Source organism: Oryx dammah, unplaced genomic scaffold (assembly GCF_014754425.2).
Source record: "Oryx dammah isolate SB20612 unplaced genomic scaffold, SCBI_Odam_1.1 HiC_scaffold_27, whole genome shotgun sequence".
NCBI lineage: Eukaryota > Metazoa > Chordata > Mammalia > Artiodactyla > Bovidae > Oryx > Oryx dammah.
This window is the reverse complement of record NW_024070211.1, coordinates 130,317,155-130,335,686: the sequence shown is the minus strand read 5'-3', so window position 1 is coordinate 130,335,686 and position 18,532 is coordinate 130,317,155. Positions and strand designations below refer to the sequence as shown.

The 18,532-nt window shown below is 41.2% G+C and overlaps 1 protein-coding gene across 1 annotated transcript in view; it reads right to left on the bottom strand.

Annotated features, from left to right (window-relative positions):
- MFSD6 (major facilitator superfamily domain containing 6) overlaps positions 1-18,532 on the bottom strand; it is a 59,911-nt gene that overhangs the window by 16,718 nt on the left and 24,661 nt on the right. Inside the window, exon 2 of the mRNA XM_040227811.1 lies at positions 12,984-13,081. Coding sequence (XP_040083745.1) covers positions 12,984-13,081 — 98 coding nt within the window. The remainder of the gene's footprint in view (positions 1-12,983; positions 13,082-18,532) is intronic.

Here is an 18,532-nt window from a genome sequence, read left to right as displayed (position 1 = left end):
CATTCCAGGATGTCTGGCTCTAGGTGAGTGATCACACCATCGTGGTTATCTTTTTTGTACAGTTCTGTGTATTCTTGCCACCTCTTAATATCTTCTGCTTCTGTTAGGTGCATACCATTTCTGTCCTTTACTCTGCCCATCTTTGCATGAAATGTTCCCTTGGTATCTCTAATTTTCTTGAGATCGCAGGTCTTTCCCACTCTACTGTTTTCCTCTATTTCTTTGCATTGATCATAGAGGAAGGCTTTCTTATCTCTCCTTGCTATTCTTTGGAACTCTGCATTCAGATGGGTTTATCTTTCCTTTTCTTCTTTGCCTTTAGCTTCTCTTCTTTTCTCAGCTATTTGTAAGGCCTCCTCAGACAACCATTTGCCTTTCTGAATTTCTTTTTCTTGGGGATGGTCTTGATCACTGCCTCCTGTACAATGTCATGAACCTCTATCCATAGTTCTTCAGGCACTCCGTCTTATCAGATCTAATCCCCTGAGTCTATTTGTCACTTCTACTTTATAATCATAAGCTCTAGATAGTCAGCAAAAACAAGACCTGGAGCTGACTGTGGCTCAGATCATGAACTCCTTATTGCAAAATTAAGAGTTAAATTGAAGAAAGTAGGGAAAACCTCTAGACCATTCAGGTATGACCTAAATGAAATCCCTTATGATTATACAGTAGGTCTCTATAGATCTGGTCAACTTTAGCTTCTTCAGCATCAGTGGTTGACCATAATAGAATAAACATTATTTTCACTGGGTACACTAGATTATATGCCTTGAGAAATACCACAATAATTTTTCTTATGTATGTTTCAGTAATCATTTAAAGTAGGTTGTTTTTTAACTAGAAAGATGAACTAGATGATTAGAGGCAGTATGCATACTTAATTAATTTCAACAGAATTCACGTGAAATATTTGCTTTATCTGGCTTAACAACTACAGTACCTTAGATAATGCCAGCCTTCTCCGAATTGAACAATGTCTGGATAGAATCTTGATTATAAATGTTGACAGTAATATAAAATTTAAATATTATTATATATATCTATGTAAACAATAATTATTAAAGATGCTGCTAACTTTTCAGATATAACTTTTTTCATTAGCACTTAGGGAAAAACCTCAAAAATATTCCAATAAATAAAATGAAATTTATTCAAAAATCAATTCTAATTAATAACCAGCATAGGTTTTAGAAGTCATTTCTTAAAGATGAATCATCAAAGACCTGAAACCACATGAGATGGTTTTAACTTAATTTTAATAGTGATGCCAGCTCTATTGTTAGGTCTGTGTTTCAGCAATCAATGACAGGATTTACAAGGAGACATAGATTGGTCTACATATTTATATGATGCTCAGTTGTGTCTGACTCTCTGCAGCCTCATAGACTCTGTAGCCCACCAAGCTCCTCTGTCCATGGGGATTCTCCTGGCAAAAATAGTGGAGTGGGTTGGATCTTCCCAACCCAGGGATCAAACCCAGGTCTCCCATACTGCAGGCAGATTCTTTACCAGCTGAGCCAGCAGGGAAGCCCGTTCTGTGACCACATGGTAACAAATGTATTTTTGCTATAATTCTATATCAAATATAATTCTAGCAGTTATTCTCTTAAATGTGAAGGCTTGGACACACACAAAATCTTTCAATAATAAAGAGTTTCTTTTCTTTTTTTTCCCCAGTCCTAAGGGCTTTCTAAAACTTTGAGTCTTTTAGGATAATTAAAGCATTTTCCAGCAGGATGACTGAAAATTAGGATACTTTTAAACTAAATTTGTTGGCTGGTATTAAGTGGCAGTTATAAAAAATTCTCTATAGTTAGAATTCTAGAGTTTCCTTATTGCTTTTGGGGACTGATTAGATAATTGGAAACTACATTCTTTAAAGCAACTCAGGGCTTTAATTGAAGGGAAAAATAGTAAAGCGTTTAGAGAAAAAATTTTCTCTGGTACTAAAAGCAGAAGAATGAAAGCAATTCTGTCTATATGCTCCAACATTTTCCAAGGTAGATGTAGAATTAAAATTGGTTTATCTGAAATACCTTATTTCAAAATATCATGTAAATGGAAGAATCCATATTACTTCCAAGAACTAGTAAGTCTAAATCCACAAGAGAGCACTTGGTTGACAACAACACCTTGTATACAACAGACAATTGTGGAGTTGTGGTTCTTGTTCTTAAACTAATGCAAACTTCTAGTAATTATATTAATAATCTGAAACCCTTGCCAATATTTTTACTACACTTGTGTTCTGGTCCTCTAAGTTTGAATCATAAAGCAATCTAGAAATCTAAAAAAAAATCCCACCATTTTCCATATTTGTAAAATTGTATTTTAGGTATAAAAAAAACCTTCCTTTAAAAGGGTAAGAGACATCATAAGCAGGAAGAAGAAAATGTTTCTTATGTGCTTGCTTTTTTATTAGATAACAATGAAAAGGAATAGATGATTATTCTGTGTATAATGAAATAAGCTAATGTACTCAGTGGCATGGGTAAATATGTTTATACTAGAGTTATCCATTTTTAAACCTTGTAGTGTGAGATGACTAAGTTGGGGATCAAACAGCACAAATAAAAAGATGTTACCTCCCTGACTGATAATAGTAACAAAAGGCACATGAACCGATTCTCCTTGCAATATGTATTACTCTTCCTTGACTGCTTGTCATCAAACCACTGGTAATTTTGAGTGGCAATTCAACACCAACTCACATAACAGGTTCTTAATAAATGTGTTTGACTGGCAATTCAACACCATAAGTTAACTGACAACTAGTGATTCTCCAAGATCACTCAGGTCATGAAAACTTAGCTTCTCAGCCTTTTTTACCTTCCCCGGGGTCCCTCAGGATCACCTTCAAGGCTAACAGAAATTTAGAGATACTTTCACACCACCTCCTGCCAGGACCTTACCTGTTTGTGAATACACTACATTTCAATAACCTTGAACCACTGGAAAGAATTAAGATTCATGTTTAACTTTTCCCATTAATAATGATAATTTTCAAGTCAGTGGTGGCTGAGTGGTGAAGAACCTGCCTGCCAATGCAAGAGACATGGGTTTGATCCCTAGGTCGGGAAGACCCCCTGGGGAAGGAAATTGCACCCACTCCAGTATTCTTGCCTGGGAAATCCCACGGACAGAGGAGCCTGGAGGGCTACATACATGGGATCACGAAAAGAGTCGGACATGTCTTAGCAACTAAACAACAACAATAATTTCCATTAATGATGTTATTACAGCAGCTTACTCTACCAGGAACAGTGCTAAGTATTTTATATAGCATTATCTCATCTGTTGTTCTTAGGAATAGGTACCATTTTTTTCTTCATTTTCCAAAAGGGAAACCAAGGCACAGAGATTAAAGTGCCTTCTCCAAAGGGATACAGACATCAGGGTAGTGGGACAGAATTTGAAGCACTTCAGTGCTTAAGAAATATACTGTACATTCTCATAACTATTGAAAGTATTCTATAATAGTGTGTGTTAGCCGCTCAGTTGTGTCTGACTCTTCGTGACCGTATGGACTGGACCCCTCCAGACTCCTCTGTCCATGGGGTTTTCCAGGCAAGAATATTGGAGTGGGTTGCCATTTCCTTCTCTTTATTATTCTATAATAAAGGTAATCATCTAATTTGAGAGGTTTTTTTGATAATATCAAATATGCCAAACAACCTATCCATTTTTAAAAATGTATATTCTTACTGCCTTCTTCCCCTCCCTTCCAGAAGTGCTCACAGCACACATAATGTCAAGTTTTTTATATGCCCCAAAGAGCTCTATACCTTATAATACTCCACGTTCCCACCTGATTCTGCCACATGAAGTTCAAGATTGGTCAGTCTTGGCTGACAAGCATGCTCTATTACAATACATGGCAGGTATGAACAAGAAAAAGTCCTTTCTTCCCAAGTAGACAGCTGCTCTTTGTACAATCCTGCTTGGCTTGGGGAAATCACATCATAATGGCAGGGAGGGGTGAGAACTGACAAAGTACTGGGAAACAAGGATTGGTTTGTTTTTCTTGCTCTGTCACTGACATGCGCTTACTCAACAAAATATACACATCCCTTTAGCACTGGCACGCTAAATCACCTGTGACAAACCTTTTCTATGCATGGACCAAAGCAGGCATTTCAATTAGTTCACTGGACCATTCAAACGTTGAGATTAAAAGACATTTCTGAGAGATCAATGTGGTAAAAATCAGTAAGAGACTCTTCAAAAAAAACAACACAAGAAAAAAAGAAAAAAACAAAACCTCCATTGGGCAGGCAATACAAAAAGCAGTCAGTACTGGTTACGGCCATGCTACTGTGGTAGATACAGGCCTCGGGGCCCCAGTGGTCTTCCCCACTGCGTGGTTTCTCTCCTTGCTCATGTCAAGCCCAGTGGGCAAGGGGTCCCTCAGGGCCCCGAGGCAGGCTCACTGCTGCGCTCCACACACGGGCACCTGGGCAGCGGTGCCTGGTAGAGGAGGGAGGAGATGACGACACGGGGAAGCCTCTATGGGCTGGGTTTACAAGCAACATCATTCCTGCTTACTACCAGACAGAATCAGTCATCCGCTCATACCTAACTGCCAGGGAGACAGGCAAGTGGAGTCCAGCATGTGTCTATGAAGAAGGGACACAGCAGGTAAACAGCAAGCCAGTCTCTGCCGAAGTCAGGGCCACCAACAGCAAGGGACCTTCCAAAAAGAGTAGAGGACCCCACAAAGAACAATGGTCCTAGTAGAAGCTTCAAGAACCTTTTGCATCTGGCGTGAAGGTGACTTTATGAATGGCAGGCGACAGTCAATGCTCCCAAGCCCACCCACACACTTAAGAAACTGCTGCAAGAACCTGCTTCATTTATTCCTCCACCAGCACTTGCCGAGCAGCCAGACTAGGTGCCGGAGCCCCTGCTCTGCACTGAGACTGTGACGATATGCAGAACACGTCTCTAAGCACTGCAGAGCTTACAGTCTCGTGGGTGGAGGGGGTAGGATGCACCTGAGGTAGGGGCTGACCGAGTTCCCTGAGGATGAACGGGCTAGGGCCTGGCGCAGGGCTTGACACATACTGGCAACTGAGCAAAAGAGCTGAAATGAAACTCAGCAGGCAGTGGCCTGCAGGCTGGGATGTGAGGAAAAAGCATTTGTGGAAAAAAGGTACCCTGGGTAAGGATGGAGAAAACTAACTCCCATGTGTGAGTGAAAGTGGAAAGAAGAAATCAAGCGTCTATAAACTTCACTTTGCAAAAAAAAAAAAAAAAAAGACTTATAAGTTGCTTTTTATAAAAAAAAAAAGTCTATAGTTACTACACCAGTGTTTTGGGGGCCTTTGTGAATTTTACATGCTGGCATAATACCCGTGCATCTGTGCTAAGTTGCTTCAGTCATATCTGATTCTTGGCGACCCCATGGAGTATAGCCTACCAGGCTCCTCTGTCCATAGGATTCTCCGGGCAAGAATGCTGCAGTGGGACGGCATGCCCTCCTCCAGGGGGTCTTCATGACCCAGGAGTCAAACTCGAGTCTCTTACACTTCCTGCACTGGCAAGCGGTTCTTTATCACTGGTGCCACCTGGGAAGTTGTTATACCCTTCAGCTCAGATCTGTTCAGTCGCTCAGTCGTGTCCGACTCTTTGCGACCCCATGAACCACAGCATGCCAGGCCTCCCTGTCCATCACCAACTCCTGGAGGTTACCCAAACTCATGTCCATTGAGTCCATGATGCCATCCAACCATCCCATCTTCTGTCATCCCCTTCTCCTCCTGCCCTCAATCTTTCCCAGCATCAGGGTTGTTTCAAATGAGTCAGATCAGGTGGTCAAAGTATTGCAGTTCCAGCTCAGCATCAGTCCTTCCAATGAACACCTAGGACTGATCTCCTTTAGGATGGACTGGTTGGATCTCCTTGCAGTCCAAGGGACTCAAGAGTCTTCTCCAACACCACAGTTCAAAAGCATCAATTCTTTGGTGCTCAGCTTTCTTTATAGTCTAACTGTCACATCCATAAATGATGACTGGAAAAACCATACCCTTGACTAGATGGACCTTTGTTGGCAAAGTAATGTCTCTGCTTTGTAATATACTGTCTAGGTTGGTCACAACTTTCCTTCCAAGGAGTAAGCGTCTTTTAATTTCATGGCTGCAATCACCATCTACAGTGATTTTGGAACCCAAAAAATAAAGTCAGCCACTGTTTCCACTGTTTCCCCATCTATTTCCCATGATGTGATTGGGACCAGATGCCATGATCTTAGTTTCTGAATGTTGAGCTTTAAGCCAACTTTTTCACTCTCCTCTTTCACTTTCATCAAGAGGCTCTTTAGTTCTTCTTCACTTTCTGCCATAAGGGTGGTGTCATCTGCATATGAGGTTATTGATATTTCTCCCAGCAATCTTGATTCCAGCTTGTGCTTCTTCCAACCCAGCATTTCTCATGATGTACTCTGCATAGAAGTTAAATAAGCAGGGTGACAATATTCAGCCTTGACGTACTCCTTTTCCTATTTGGAACCAGTCTGTAGTTCCATGTCCAGTTCTAACTGTTGCTTCCTGACCTGCATACAGATTTCTCAAGAGTCAAGTCAGGTGGTCCAGTATTCCCATCTCTTTCAGAATTTTCCACAGTTTATTGTGATCCACACAGTCAAAGTCTTTGGCATAGTCAATAAAGCAGAAATAGATGTTTTCCTGGAACTCTCTTGCTTTTTCAATGATCCAGCAGATGTTGGCAATTTGATCTCTGGTTCCTCTGCCTTTTCTAAATCCAGCTTGAACATCTGGAAGTTCACGGTTCATGTATTGCTGAAGCCTGGATTGGAGAATTTTGAACATTACTTTACTGGTATGTGACATGAGTGCAACTGTGTGGTAGTTTGAGCATTCTTTGGCATTGCCTTTCTTTGGGATTGGAATGAAAACTGACTTTTTCCAGTCCTATGGCCACTGCTGGGTTTTCCAAGTTTGCTGGCATATTGAGTGCAGCACTTTCACAGCATCATCTTTTAGGATTTGAAATAGCTCCACTGGAATTCCATCACCTCCACTAGCTTTGTTCATAGTGATACTTCCTAAGGCCCATTTGACTTCACATTCCAGGATGTCTGGCTCTAGGTGAGTGATCACACCATCATGATTATCTAGGTCATGGAGATCTTTTTTGTACAGTTCTTCTGTGTATTCTTGCCACCTCTTCTTAATATCTTCTGCTTCTGTTAGGTCCCAACCATTTCTGTCCTTTATTGTGCCCATCTTTGCATGAAATGTTCCCTTGGTATCTCTAATTTTCTTGAAGAAATCTCTAGTCTTTCCCATTCTATTGTTTTCCTCTATTTCTTTGCATTGATCACTGAGGAAGGCTTTCTTATCTCTCCTTGCTATTCTTTGGAACTCTGCATTCAAATGGGTATATCTTTCCTTTTCTCCTTTGCTTTTCTCTTTTCTTCTTTTCACCCTTGGCATATCTTAAAACGAGTTTGAGAAGTTGCCACCACAAACTGCTGTGTTTAAGGTCAAGACTGAACAACACTATGTACTAGTCACTCAGTGTCTCCTCATAGCAGCCACACAGGAGAACTTCTTTTTAGCAGAGCTGGTTAACATTTCACTTCCCTGAAGATAACTTTAAAAAACTCTTCACTGACTAGTCACTTATGGCAAGGCTTTAATGCATAGTTGCAATTTAACTTTTTAGAGTAGGATCTTCTAAATTATATTTCTCCTGGTCCTAATTTTTATGATAATTCTTTATTTTACTTTAATGCATATTATTTAACACTTATTGAAAGCTATGTGCCAGGTAATATCCTAAATACTTTGCATAAATTAATTTATTTAACACTCATTTCAGCCTAATGTGTAGCACAAAAGTCTAAGAGGCTTAGAGTGAGTGATTAAGCAGTTTGTGTACAGGACATAGACCTACAGGTGGGGGAGCTGGCAAGATGATCTAATTCAAGGCTAAGCACTGTATGGTTTCCAGATTATTGCATATTATGGTAAGCTGCCTCAAATAATATACAGGACGATGCAGGAGCGTAAATAAGTAAATAATTTAGATGCACCGATGTTTTTAGAAAGGTGCAATGGATGGCAGGATGGCATCCTAGGGGAAAAGCTAGCAGATTAAAGATTCAACTTTTAAACTTAGTTTTCAGCTTTTCTTCCCATATTTGTAAGTCTCTGAGATAGAACCTCTTGTATTATTCAAAAGCATTACTAATTAGGAAACATCAACTACAGTTCATTTCTCGGGACTGTGAAACCAGAAAAACAAGCATGTATAGTATGTCTTCCTATGATCATGTCTCTTTGGAAAATTCAAAAAGCATATGTGGTCTCAGCTCTTAAGGGTTAAAACCAAGTCAGGAAATAATATTTGTTCAATAAAATATCTGGGTAACAAGTAAGTGCCAAACTGTACCATAGTCCCTAAGTTTGAGAACAGTTCAGAAAAGGAAGAGCTAAATGTCAGATGCAATTTGCCAGCAAAACATTGTTGGTGCAGGAGATATTTAAATTCTAAAGGGACAAAATAATGTCTATTTTGAAGATGCTATGTATTAATAAGAACTTTTAGTAACTGTAAAGCATGGGAGCGATAAAGAATAAAACTGCTCTGTTACAATTTATAAGATTCTTCTGATTAAAAATTCACAGTAACATCAATGACCTTCGTATGTCAGTCTACCCACTGAAATACCAAGAGCATTCTGTATATATTATATATTCATGTGACAAGCTACTTGTGTTTCAAGAGTTAAGTCAGACAGAAAATTTCCAATATGGATGATAGCAGCCTAGAATCACAGCTAGAATTTCCACTGTCAGATAAGGACCGCAAAGCTAATGCTTTCATAATTCTTCTGCACTCTACCAGAACATAGAGGAGGGGAAACGTGATGCTCACTTGGCTGAGCAGGCATACTAAACAAGAAAGCCAAGCTTCATAAATGTCAGTTCAAGCCTTCCTACTGGTGACATTAAAAAACTGTCTTCTATCAAAATCTTAACCCACATCTTACTGGTCAAGCATCCTGCAGATGAGGAACTGACACAGACCTCATTTTCACGCTTCAGTGCCTGAGCCATTAAGGTGAGCGCCAAAGAAGGGCCTCTTCAGTTACAGCAGCCCTGGCCTGGCCTGCCTCTCCTTAAATACATTTTAATAGCAAGAATAATTTGGATCACGTGCATCTCTAAGTCTTGCAAGGGTTTATAACTAACACCCACATAAAAATGAGCATAACAAATCTGACCTTGATTTTTACCAAAAGTGTATACTCCTGCTCACAATCCAGAATATATTTAAATGCTTCTCATACAGAAGTAAAGGAGAAAAACCTGTGGGTTTTGAAAATGAGATCTTTAAATAAGTATGAACTATCCCACCCCCTCCACTGCAACCAGCAATGCTTTGAGGCACTTAGACTCACCATGTCTTTTTAAAATAAATTACAGGCTCCTTACTACTGATTACCAGTCAGTGAAGAATCGACCTGCATTGCAATGCAGGAGACCTGGGTTCCATCCCTGGGTCAGGAAGAGTCCCCTTGAGAAGGAAATGGCAACCCACTCCAGTATTCTTGCCTGGAAAATCCCACGGACAGAGGAGCCTGGCGGGCGACAGTCCATGGGGTCAGAGAGTCTAACACGACTTAGTACTAAACCACCACAGGCTCCTTATGAATAGGAAATGTATCTTTCTGCTTCTTTACATGGTAGCACCAGTTGCCTACTGAACAACATGTCTGCTGCAAGAGACACTGGCTACTAAATGTAAGAAAGAGCATGGAAAAGAAACATGCTCGTAATCCCCAACAGTGTCCAACAGTCTTACCCACATGGCCTCCTTCCTGCGGGCCTAGAGGAGAAGAAATATGTTTTATCCCCATCCCATCTGCCAATGATTATCAGCACGGCCTGAGGAGCCAAATGCTAAGATGATGATAAACAGCTTCCAGGAATGTGGATAACAAGACATCCTCCTCCATCAGTTACAGGCAGCCCCAAAAAGGAAGAGAGGAGCAGCCCGAGATATGGGTTCAAGCACACCCCTCGTCTCTGCCCCTTTGGTTGCTTGGAGGGTACTGGTTCTCATGGTGTTTGGGGAACGAGGCAAGGAGCGAGAGGGACGATGAGGAGCCAGCCCTCACCTCTTTTGTTTAAGAAGACCATCTCGTGTGGCGTGGGGGAGGAATGAAAGAGTGGAAGTGCTGTTGTGACCATCAGGGTGAAAGCCAACCTCCCAGCCCACCCCAGCCTCCCCTCCTGGGGCTAGGTCTTTGGAAACTGTCAGGGAGCAGTTCCTGTCACGGGGTTACGGGGCCTCTATCATGACAGCGGGCTGGGCCTGTAATTAAATCGTTCCTGCTTTGTCATCATTTCTGGCCTGACTGCATTGCCCGCAGAGCTGCCTAGAGCACCAGAACTTGACAATCATTTGGACAAGCCTTGCAAATATGGAAGAATCCAGACTGGAAAACAACCCTGTTTGGTCAGAAGTGTGTTCCTAAAATGCAGGATTTATTCCACACACATAAGCCACTGTTTTCCGTGGCAGGCATGGGTCAAACAAAGGCAAGGGAGTCTTTGGTGTACAGCCAAAACACTGAGGCCTCACTTCCGCCAGGGGATGGACCCGTGCCCTCCAGGCTTAGACACAGAGAGCCCTGTGGAGCCCGTCCCAGAGCCCTGTTAGGCGAGGAGGCTCTCTGTATTTACAGAGTCCCCCTTTTTACTTACTTCAGATCAGTAACTAGGTCTCTGCTGGCACAAGGTGAAATAAAATCAAACACAGAGGTATACACTGCAGCCTGCCACAGGAGGCAAGGGTGACTGCCTGGAGTGGCACGTAAGTACACTTTATAAAACCAGGCCTGGGTCAGCAGCTGAGGACGACAAACCCACCGAGCCCTCGCCAGGGTCTCCCACTCGGGTTCCCGGGAAGGCTAGTCTGCTCTGCACAGACTGCTTCGGCAGGGCGCTCTGCTCTAAGCCAACATGTCCACTTCTCTTTAGGTCCCCGGCTGGAGTCCTAGTCCCCCTTCAACATCCTGCTCATCTGTGATCTCCTTGGGGAATCTTTTAACAATACCTCCATCCTCCCACTCTCTGCTTCACAAAGCTGATCATCCCCTCTCTGCAGCATCTCTGGTACCTGGCACATTGCTCCTGATTCTGTCTAACACACAGGGTAGCAGGCATGTGTTTACACATCTGCCTTCCAGAACAGTCAGCGAGACCTTGAGGGCTAAGTTAACATATTGTTTTTTAATTACATTCCCAGCACCCGGCATCCTGCTTGACTTGTGGTGGCTGCTAAACATTTCTTTGATAAATTAACAGGAAAAAAAAGTGTCTCAATTCACAACAGCATTTGTTTTCTTCCCTCTTACAAAATTCTTCTGTTATAAATATCTTCTTTAATCCTGAAAAAAAAACTTCTCTCCCTAGCTCTATTTTCTTAAGTCACTAATGCAAACCATCTTTTTTCATCTAATTCATATTAAATTAAAAGGAGAGAAAAAAGTATATGCACGTATTATTATGACAGGTATACCGGTTTTTTGTTTGTTTTGTTTCTTAGTTAAGGGTCTGCACCTGATATCACAGCAATAAATAAAGTAGTTAAATCAAGTGAGCATCCTCCTCACAGAACAGAGGAGGAATTAGAGGTGGAATTCCTAAGAGCTGTGCTGCATGTATCTTGTTATCACTGCACATTTCTTTCCTGCGTTTCATATTTTGTGCTTTTTCTTATATGACGGAACACTGAGATGTATGCTCCACCTTAAGACTCTTCAAGAGTTCTCATGACTACAATTTCTTACCATAAGACCAAACTTCCATTTTATATATATATATTTATAAATAGAATCTGTTTTCATCATATATACCACTGCATCAGACCTGAGAAAAACATCTTTAAAGTGTGTACATACTTGAATTTTATAATTATCATATGACTATAAATTATGTCTCCTTTCAATTAGGATAATTTTTTTTTCTTGAAATGATGGCATTTGATGAATGGCCTTGCATTTAGTACATTTCATTTAGATATATAATTGTGAATCTTTCATCTTCTGTATTGTGATAGAGAATTATGTTGATGGTACTGTATTTGCATCTCCAGGGTTATGGAAAATGATAACAGCAATCCATAAAACTAATGAAATTGTATATAGTCACAGATTATTTGGTACAACTAATGATTTAGGAGCCTGGGTGGTCCCAGAAGACCTCAATTCCAGTGATGTGGTCCTGAACCTTTATTTTAATCATAATACCAATCACCAAATGGAACAGCCAAGCTCACCAAATGGAACAGCCAAGCTGCTAACAGAACTTTTCAGGATACAGTCTGGATTATATAGAGCTAATGAATAGAAATCTACGTTTTCACTGTTTTTAAACCACATGGCAAGAAATTTTTTTCAAAGTTACATGTTTCAGGGAAACAGTCCAGTGAAGCAAAGAGAAGAATTAAGGTCAGGATATTTGAGCAAAGATTTTAAAGGTTCACGGGAAAACAACAGTCTGACTGTAACGCTTCAGTTACAAATCACTAGCTGTGATCAAAGTAACTGAAGAAATAAAATAATTATGGCAAACATTTTTATCAATTAGTTAATCGACAAAAACACCAAAATCTTTAAAACATAGATCCTTTTCTACTTAAAACCACCTTTGGACGTGCACACCTCCCAGTTGTATGTAAGAGTTGATTGCAGAGTTCCTCTTTCTTTGTTGAATCACAGGGTGTGGGAAATAATCCAGCTTTGTTTGGCTCGACAAACACAGAGCACTCAGAGGAGCTGAGGAGCCAGGCCCGCTGATGTCACCTCTTCCTTCACAACCATTTCAAACTCATATAAAACAGTGGGTCTGTCCTTCCTCTGTAGAGTCAGATGCTGAAGGCCACTGAACTTTCATGTACTCATAACTCGGGTGGAAAAATAATCCTAACTCCAACTATTAACTTACCTTGAAGAACTTCCATGGGCAGGACAGTCCAGGCGTTTTCCAGGTAGGAAATATAAATATAGCGAGCTGTATTGCAGGCCAGACCAATGTACAGAACCCTAAAAAAAAAAAAAAAAAGAAAGAAAAATGAGTCACTAGTAGAAATACAAAACACGCAAACATCAACTCCTTTTCCCCCTGCCCAGAATATCCCTGATCCAGCAGATGGCTTTCCAAACTCAGGAGTGGAGGAACTAAAGGACAATTAAACGCAACCATGAACTCTTAGGAATAAGAAGATTGCTTCTAACATATCTGCTCTCAGCCTTTTCAAAATGCTTGTTAATATAAAAGCGAACGTCGCCCTTCCTGAAACTTAATTAGTCACAGAGAGGATGCTTTTTTAAGATAGTTTGGGCACACTGCCATCTGTAATGACATTGCTGGCTTCCTTCCAGGTGGCTGTAGGGTAAATACGCCTAGGATTGTAGCTACCTCGCTATGACGGGGAAGGACAGGGTAAAAATGAGAACGTATGAATATGTGGCCTCACTTCCAACATGTAAGACACTGAGTGGTTTCCCAGGGAGACTCAGGGTCACTGAAAACTACCCTCCAATGATGAATAATAAACTACTTGGAAATCAAATACTTTTTTCCTATGAGTTCAATTGATACAAGCTCATTATTTTTAAAAAATCTATGATATCACATGCTTATGAAATTGATAAATGTATATCAGCCTCTAGCTTTCACCCTCGCAATCACCACCACCAAAATTACGAGTGAAAACCAAATAAACCAAAGCCTAAAGTGGTGAATCTGAGCACAAGTTTACGATTTCGCTCTTCTGAGACAGATGGGCTGGTTTACAAGCAAACGGTGGCTTCTTCTCTCTACAAGATACAGCCTGGGGGGTTTCCTTTTCTTGGTTGTTTTCCATTTCTTGGGTAATTTTCCCAATGTTAATACTTTTCTTGTTTTCTAAACCCAAGTGAATGAAAATTGGAAGGTAAAAGAAAGAAACCAGTCTGACAGCAGTTATTTTCCTAATTTTGCTCAACTGTGTTTTTATACCAAAATCATTCCTATAAACAATATTCTCTGTTTCCAACACTGGATTAAGGAAAGGAAATGCTCGGAGCTATCCAGCTGGTATTAACTGCAAATATGTACAGAAGATGGGGTAAGACAACAAAAGGACTGAGGTGGTGGGGATGGGCTAGGAAATGGATATTAGGCAATTTAGGAGATCTTCAACAGTGAAATGGCCTGGGTTATCATAACCTTTGGATTCTGTGTTCTTATTTGTATGTTTTGAGGGAAAAAGTATGTCTCAAACCAGTTTGATAAATAGTCAGCTGAACAAACTTGCTATAAATCCATCAACCAGGGCCTTTCTGCTAGGAAATAACAAAATTCCACAGGCGATTAAAATGTAAAGTACACTATACAAATAAGTTACACCAATGTTTCCTTCCAGGTTCTAAGGCAGCCCTGATGATGACATCAGCTTCACCTCACTCACGCTCAGCAAACATGCTTTATAAAGGGCCGTATAGTAAACATGCTTTTGGATCTTCTGCAACTACTCAACTCTGCCGTTGTGGCGTGAAAGCAACCATAGGCAAAACGTAAATGAATGAGCATGGATGGCTGTGTTCCAGTACAAATTGAATTAGGAGCACTGAAATTTAAATTTCATGTCATTTTCATGTATTGCAAAATAGAGATTTTTTTTTTTCCAACCATCTCAAAGGGTAGAAACAATTCTTAGTTCCTGGACCCTACAAAATCAGCAGCAGGCCAGATCTGGCCCCTGGGTCACAGCCAGCCAACCTCTGACCTAGCTCATTAGTTCTTATTAACTTTGTACATCAGAGCTATTTGGGCAGCTGTTAACAACTACAGACGTCAAGGCCCACGCCACTCTCGATTAGGCGGAACCCCAAGCTCTGTGCTTTTAAAAGCTCCCCAGGTTATTTGGATACTGAGCCAAAGATGGAGAACCACTGATCTAGCCCTTTCCAGGCAGCTCCCAGTAATTCTTGCCCATAATCCCATCATGAAATATTGGGTAATACAATCTTCCTCGTGTTCTTATTGCCAGTTCGTGGTAAGTTGCTTCAGTTCTGTCTGACTCTTTGAGACCCCATGGACTGTAGCCCACCAGGCTCCTCTGTCCATGGGATTCTCCAGGCAAGGATCCTGGAGTGGGCTGCCATTTCCTTCTCCAGGGGATCTTTCTGACCCAGGGATCAAACCCTTGTCTCTTATGTCATATTGCCTATCCTGAAGCTTTCTTTTAAGCCCACTTTTGAACCAGTTACCACAACAACCACTATTCAATCAGGCCACGGTCCATAGTTCTTGGCTCCAAGTAACCCAGAATAGACAGGCCCAGCTTAAGGGGTGGACTGTGCTATGCCTTCAAACCTCTGCCCATGTGGAATTCAGTCACCGGAATCTGTAACTTTTGGGAGCTTTAGCTCTCAGATTAAGGCCAATAAACCCAGTGGCTACAAATTGATACATCCTTCTTTTCCACACTTCTAATCTCACAACTGATAGGCCTTCAGGACCAAACATGTGCCTTAAAGGAAAAACCACAAAGAAAGTATCCAGGGCAAGTTACTTCATGTCTCAGAGCCTCAGTTTACTCATATATCTAGTAGATCGTAACATCAGCTCTGCAGACTCATGGTGATCATTACAACACAGTGAGTTGCCCATAATAAGCACTCAGTGAAAGGTGTTATTATTACTAGTCTTATTAAAGAAAAGTATTCAAGTGTCTGTTTTTCTGATAAAACTTTGATCCCAGAATTCCAAAAGAGAGTGCGGACATGAGCTTTCCTTCCTCACCAACCATTCTGGGGAAGCCAATGGCTTCAAAAAATCATCAAAGGGAAAAGGATAAGCAGAAAGGAAGACAGCATTTTGGTCTATGAAAAAAAGAAAGGAGTAGATACATATTTATTGAATAATCACTGAAAAGCACTGCAGCAAGCTAAGAATCTCTCTAGTATATGAATGGGATATTTAAACTGAGACGTTATTCACCGCCTTGTGTGCTGATTGTGTCCCCTCTAAAATGCATATGCTGAAATTCTAAGTCCTAAACCCTAGGATTTCAGAGTATGGCTGGATATGGAGGAAGGACCTTTAAAGAGGTAATTAAGGTAAGATGATATAACATCAGTTCAGTTGCTCAGTCGTGTCTGACTCTTTGCGACCCCACGGACTGCAGCACGCCAGGCTTCCCTGTCCATCACCAACTCCCAGAGCTTGCTCAAACCCATGACCATTGAGTTGGTGATGCCATCCAACCATCTCATCCTCTGTTGTCCCCTTCTTCTCCCTCCCTCAATCTTTCCCAGCATCAGGGTCTTCAAGTGAGTCAGTTCTTCACATCAAGTGGCCAAAGTATTGGAGTTTCAGCTTCTGCATCGGTCCTTCCAATGAATATTCAGGACTGATCTCCTTCAGAATGGACTGGTTGGATCTCCTTGCAGTCCAAGGGACTCTCAAGAGTCTTCTCCAACACCACAGTTCAAAAGCATCAATTCTTCGGCGCTCAGCTTTCTTTATAGTCCAACTCTCACATCCATACATGACTACTGGAAAAATCATAGCCTTGACTAGACGGACCTTTGTTGGCAAAGTAATGTCTCTGCTTTTTAATATGCTGTCTAGTTCGGTCATAACTTTTCTTCCAAGGAGTAAGCATCTTATAATTTCATGGCTGCAGTCACCATCTGCAGTGATTTTAGAGCCCCCCAAAATAAAGTCTGCCACTGTTTCCATTGTTTCCCCATCTATTTGCCAGGAAGTGATGTAACATGGGTGGGCCCTAATCCCACGTGACCGGTACCTTGATAAGATAGGGTAGCGACAGACACAGAGGGGAGACAAGGTGAAGACAGAGGAAGGCAAGCCAGGGAAAGAAGTCCTCAGGAGACCCGCATCCTGCCAGCACTGTGACCTGGGACTTTTAGCTTCCAGAACTGTGAGGAAATAAAATTTCTGTTTTGTGGGATGACAGCTCTAGCAAATGAATACATGCACACTCGTGGAATTAAGAACTTGCTAATAAAAAGGAATTTATAATATGTTTTACTAAATCATCTTCTGGACAATCAAATTCATACTGCATATAGAGCACACGTTTGAGGTCCAAAAATTTTCCTGAGCATTAAGAGGTCTGGAAATACAGAAGAGTCTGAAAAATGCCTCTCAGTGAGATGTGGAGACCTACCAAACACCTAGAGTGAAACAGCTCAGAAACAATATCACTGCTTTCCTGTTTCACAGCAGGAAGTCAGTAAGTATAAAAGTAGACAGGAAATAAAGACAATTTTAGAAGTGGTGGCATAGATAAATTATCTGTAAAGAACACCGTTGGTAAGGAGCAGATGATTCAGCAGAAAATACCACACCATAGAACACTCAAATCACACGTCAAACTCCTTGATTTGATACTTGAGCAAAATATAATGGTGGGAGAAAAGTACTCTTGAGATTCTAATTTCTTACAAAACCACAACTCACAGTATTAACAAGATAAGTTGATTGGTGATTCTCTTATAATAAAACTGGTACTTCCCCCCCGAGAAAAACAGTATTCAAGATACAGATATAATTAATTGTGAGTCATCCTTCAATCCCTAATACAGTTGCGGGTTAATTATGATGGCCTACTTTTGTAATTCAAACCATCGATAACATGGCTGGATGCCCCCTGAGAACATTTCTAAACCACAGAGAACATGACCTTTGCTCAATAAACATTAACTGAAGTAACACTCTGTGCTATACGCTATGCTGGACTAAAGGGGAATTTTAAAAAATGAAGTGAAATTGGGATTTCCCTAGTGGTCCATGACTAACACTCCATTCTTGCAACTCAGGGGGCCCAAGTTCAATCCCTGGTCAGGGAACTAGGTACCCTGTTGCTGCAATGAAAAGATCCTATATGCTGCAACAAAGGTCGATGGTCCTTCATGACATTACAGATGAATAAATGAGTAAAAATACACATTTCAAAAATGTTTCTTAAAAAATGGAGAAATCCTCCATGCCTTCAAGTAACTTAGTCTAGTGGGGAGACAGACACAGTAGCAAGTTAAGTTATATACAGTATTCCAGGAGGTCTGCACAAAGTGCTAAGACTGTGACAAAGGAGACGTTCCAAGACACCTGCTGCTGCTAAGTTGCTTCAGTCACGTCCGACTCTGTGCGACCCCATAGATGGCAGCCCACCAGGCTCCCTCGTCCCTGGGATTCTCCGGGCAAGAACACTGGAATGGGTTGCCATTTCCTTCTCCAATGCATGAAAGTGAAAAGTGAAAGCGAAGCCGCTCAGTTGTGCCTGACTCTTAGCGACCCCATGGACTGCAAATTTTCCAGGCAAGAGTACTGGAGCGGGGTGCCATTGCCTTCTGCACAAGGCACCTGGGTTAGAAGCAAATGGACAAAGAGGGAGGGCTGAGCATCACAGGCAGAGGAAAGAGTAGAAGGTTAACCATGAAACCTCAAGCATGTGTAGGTAGAGAGAGTGTTTGAAAGAT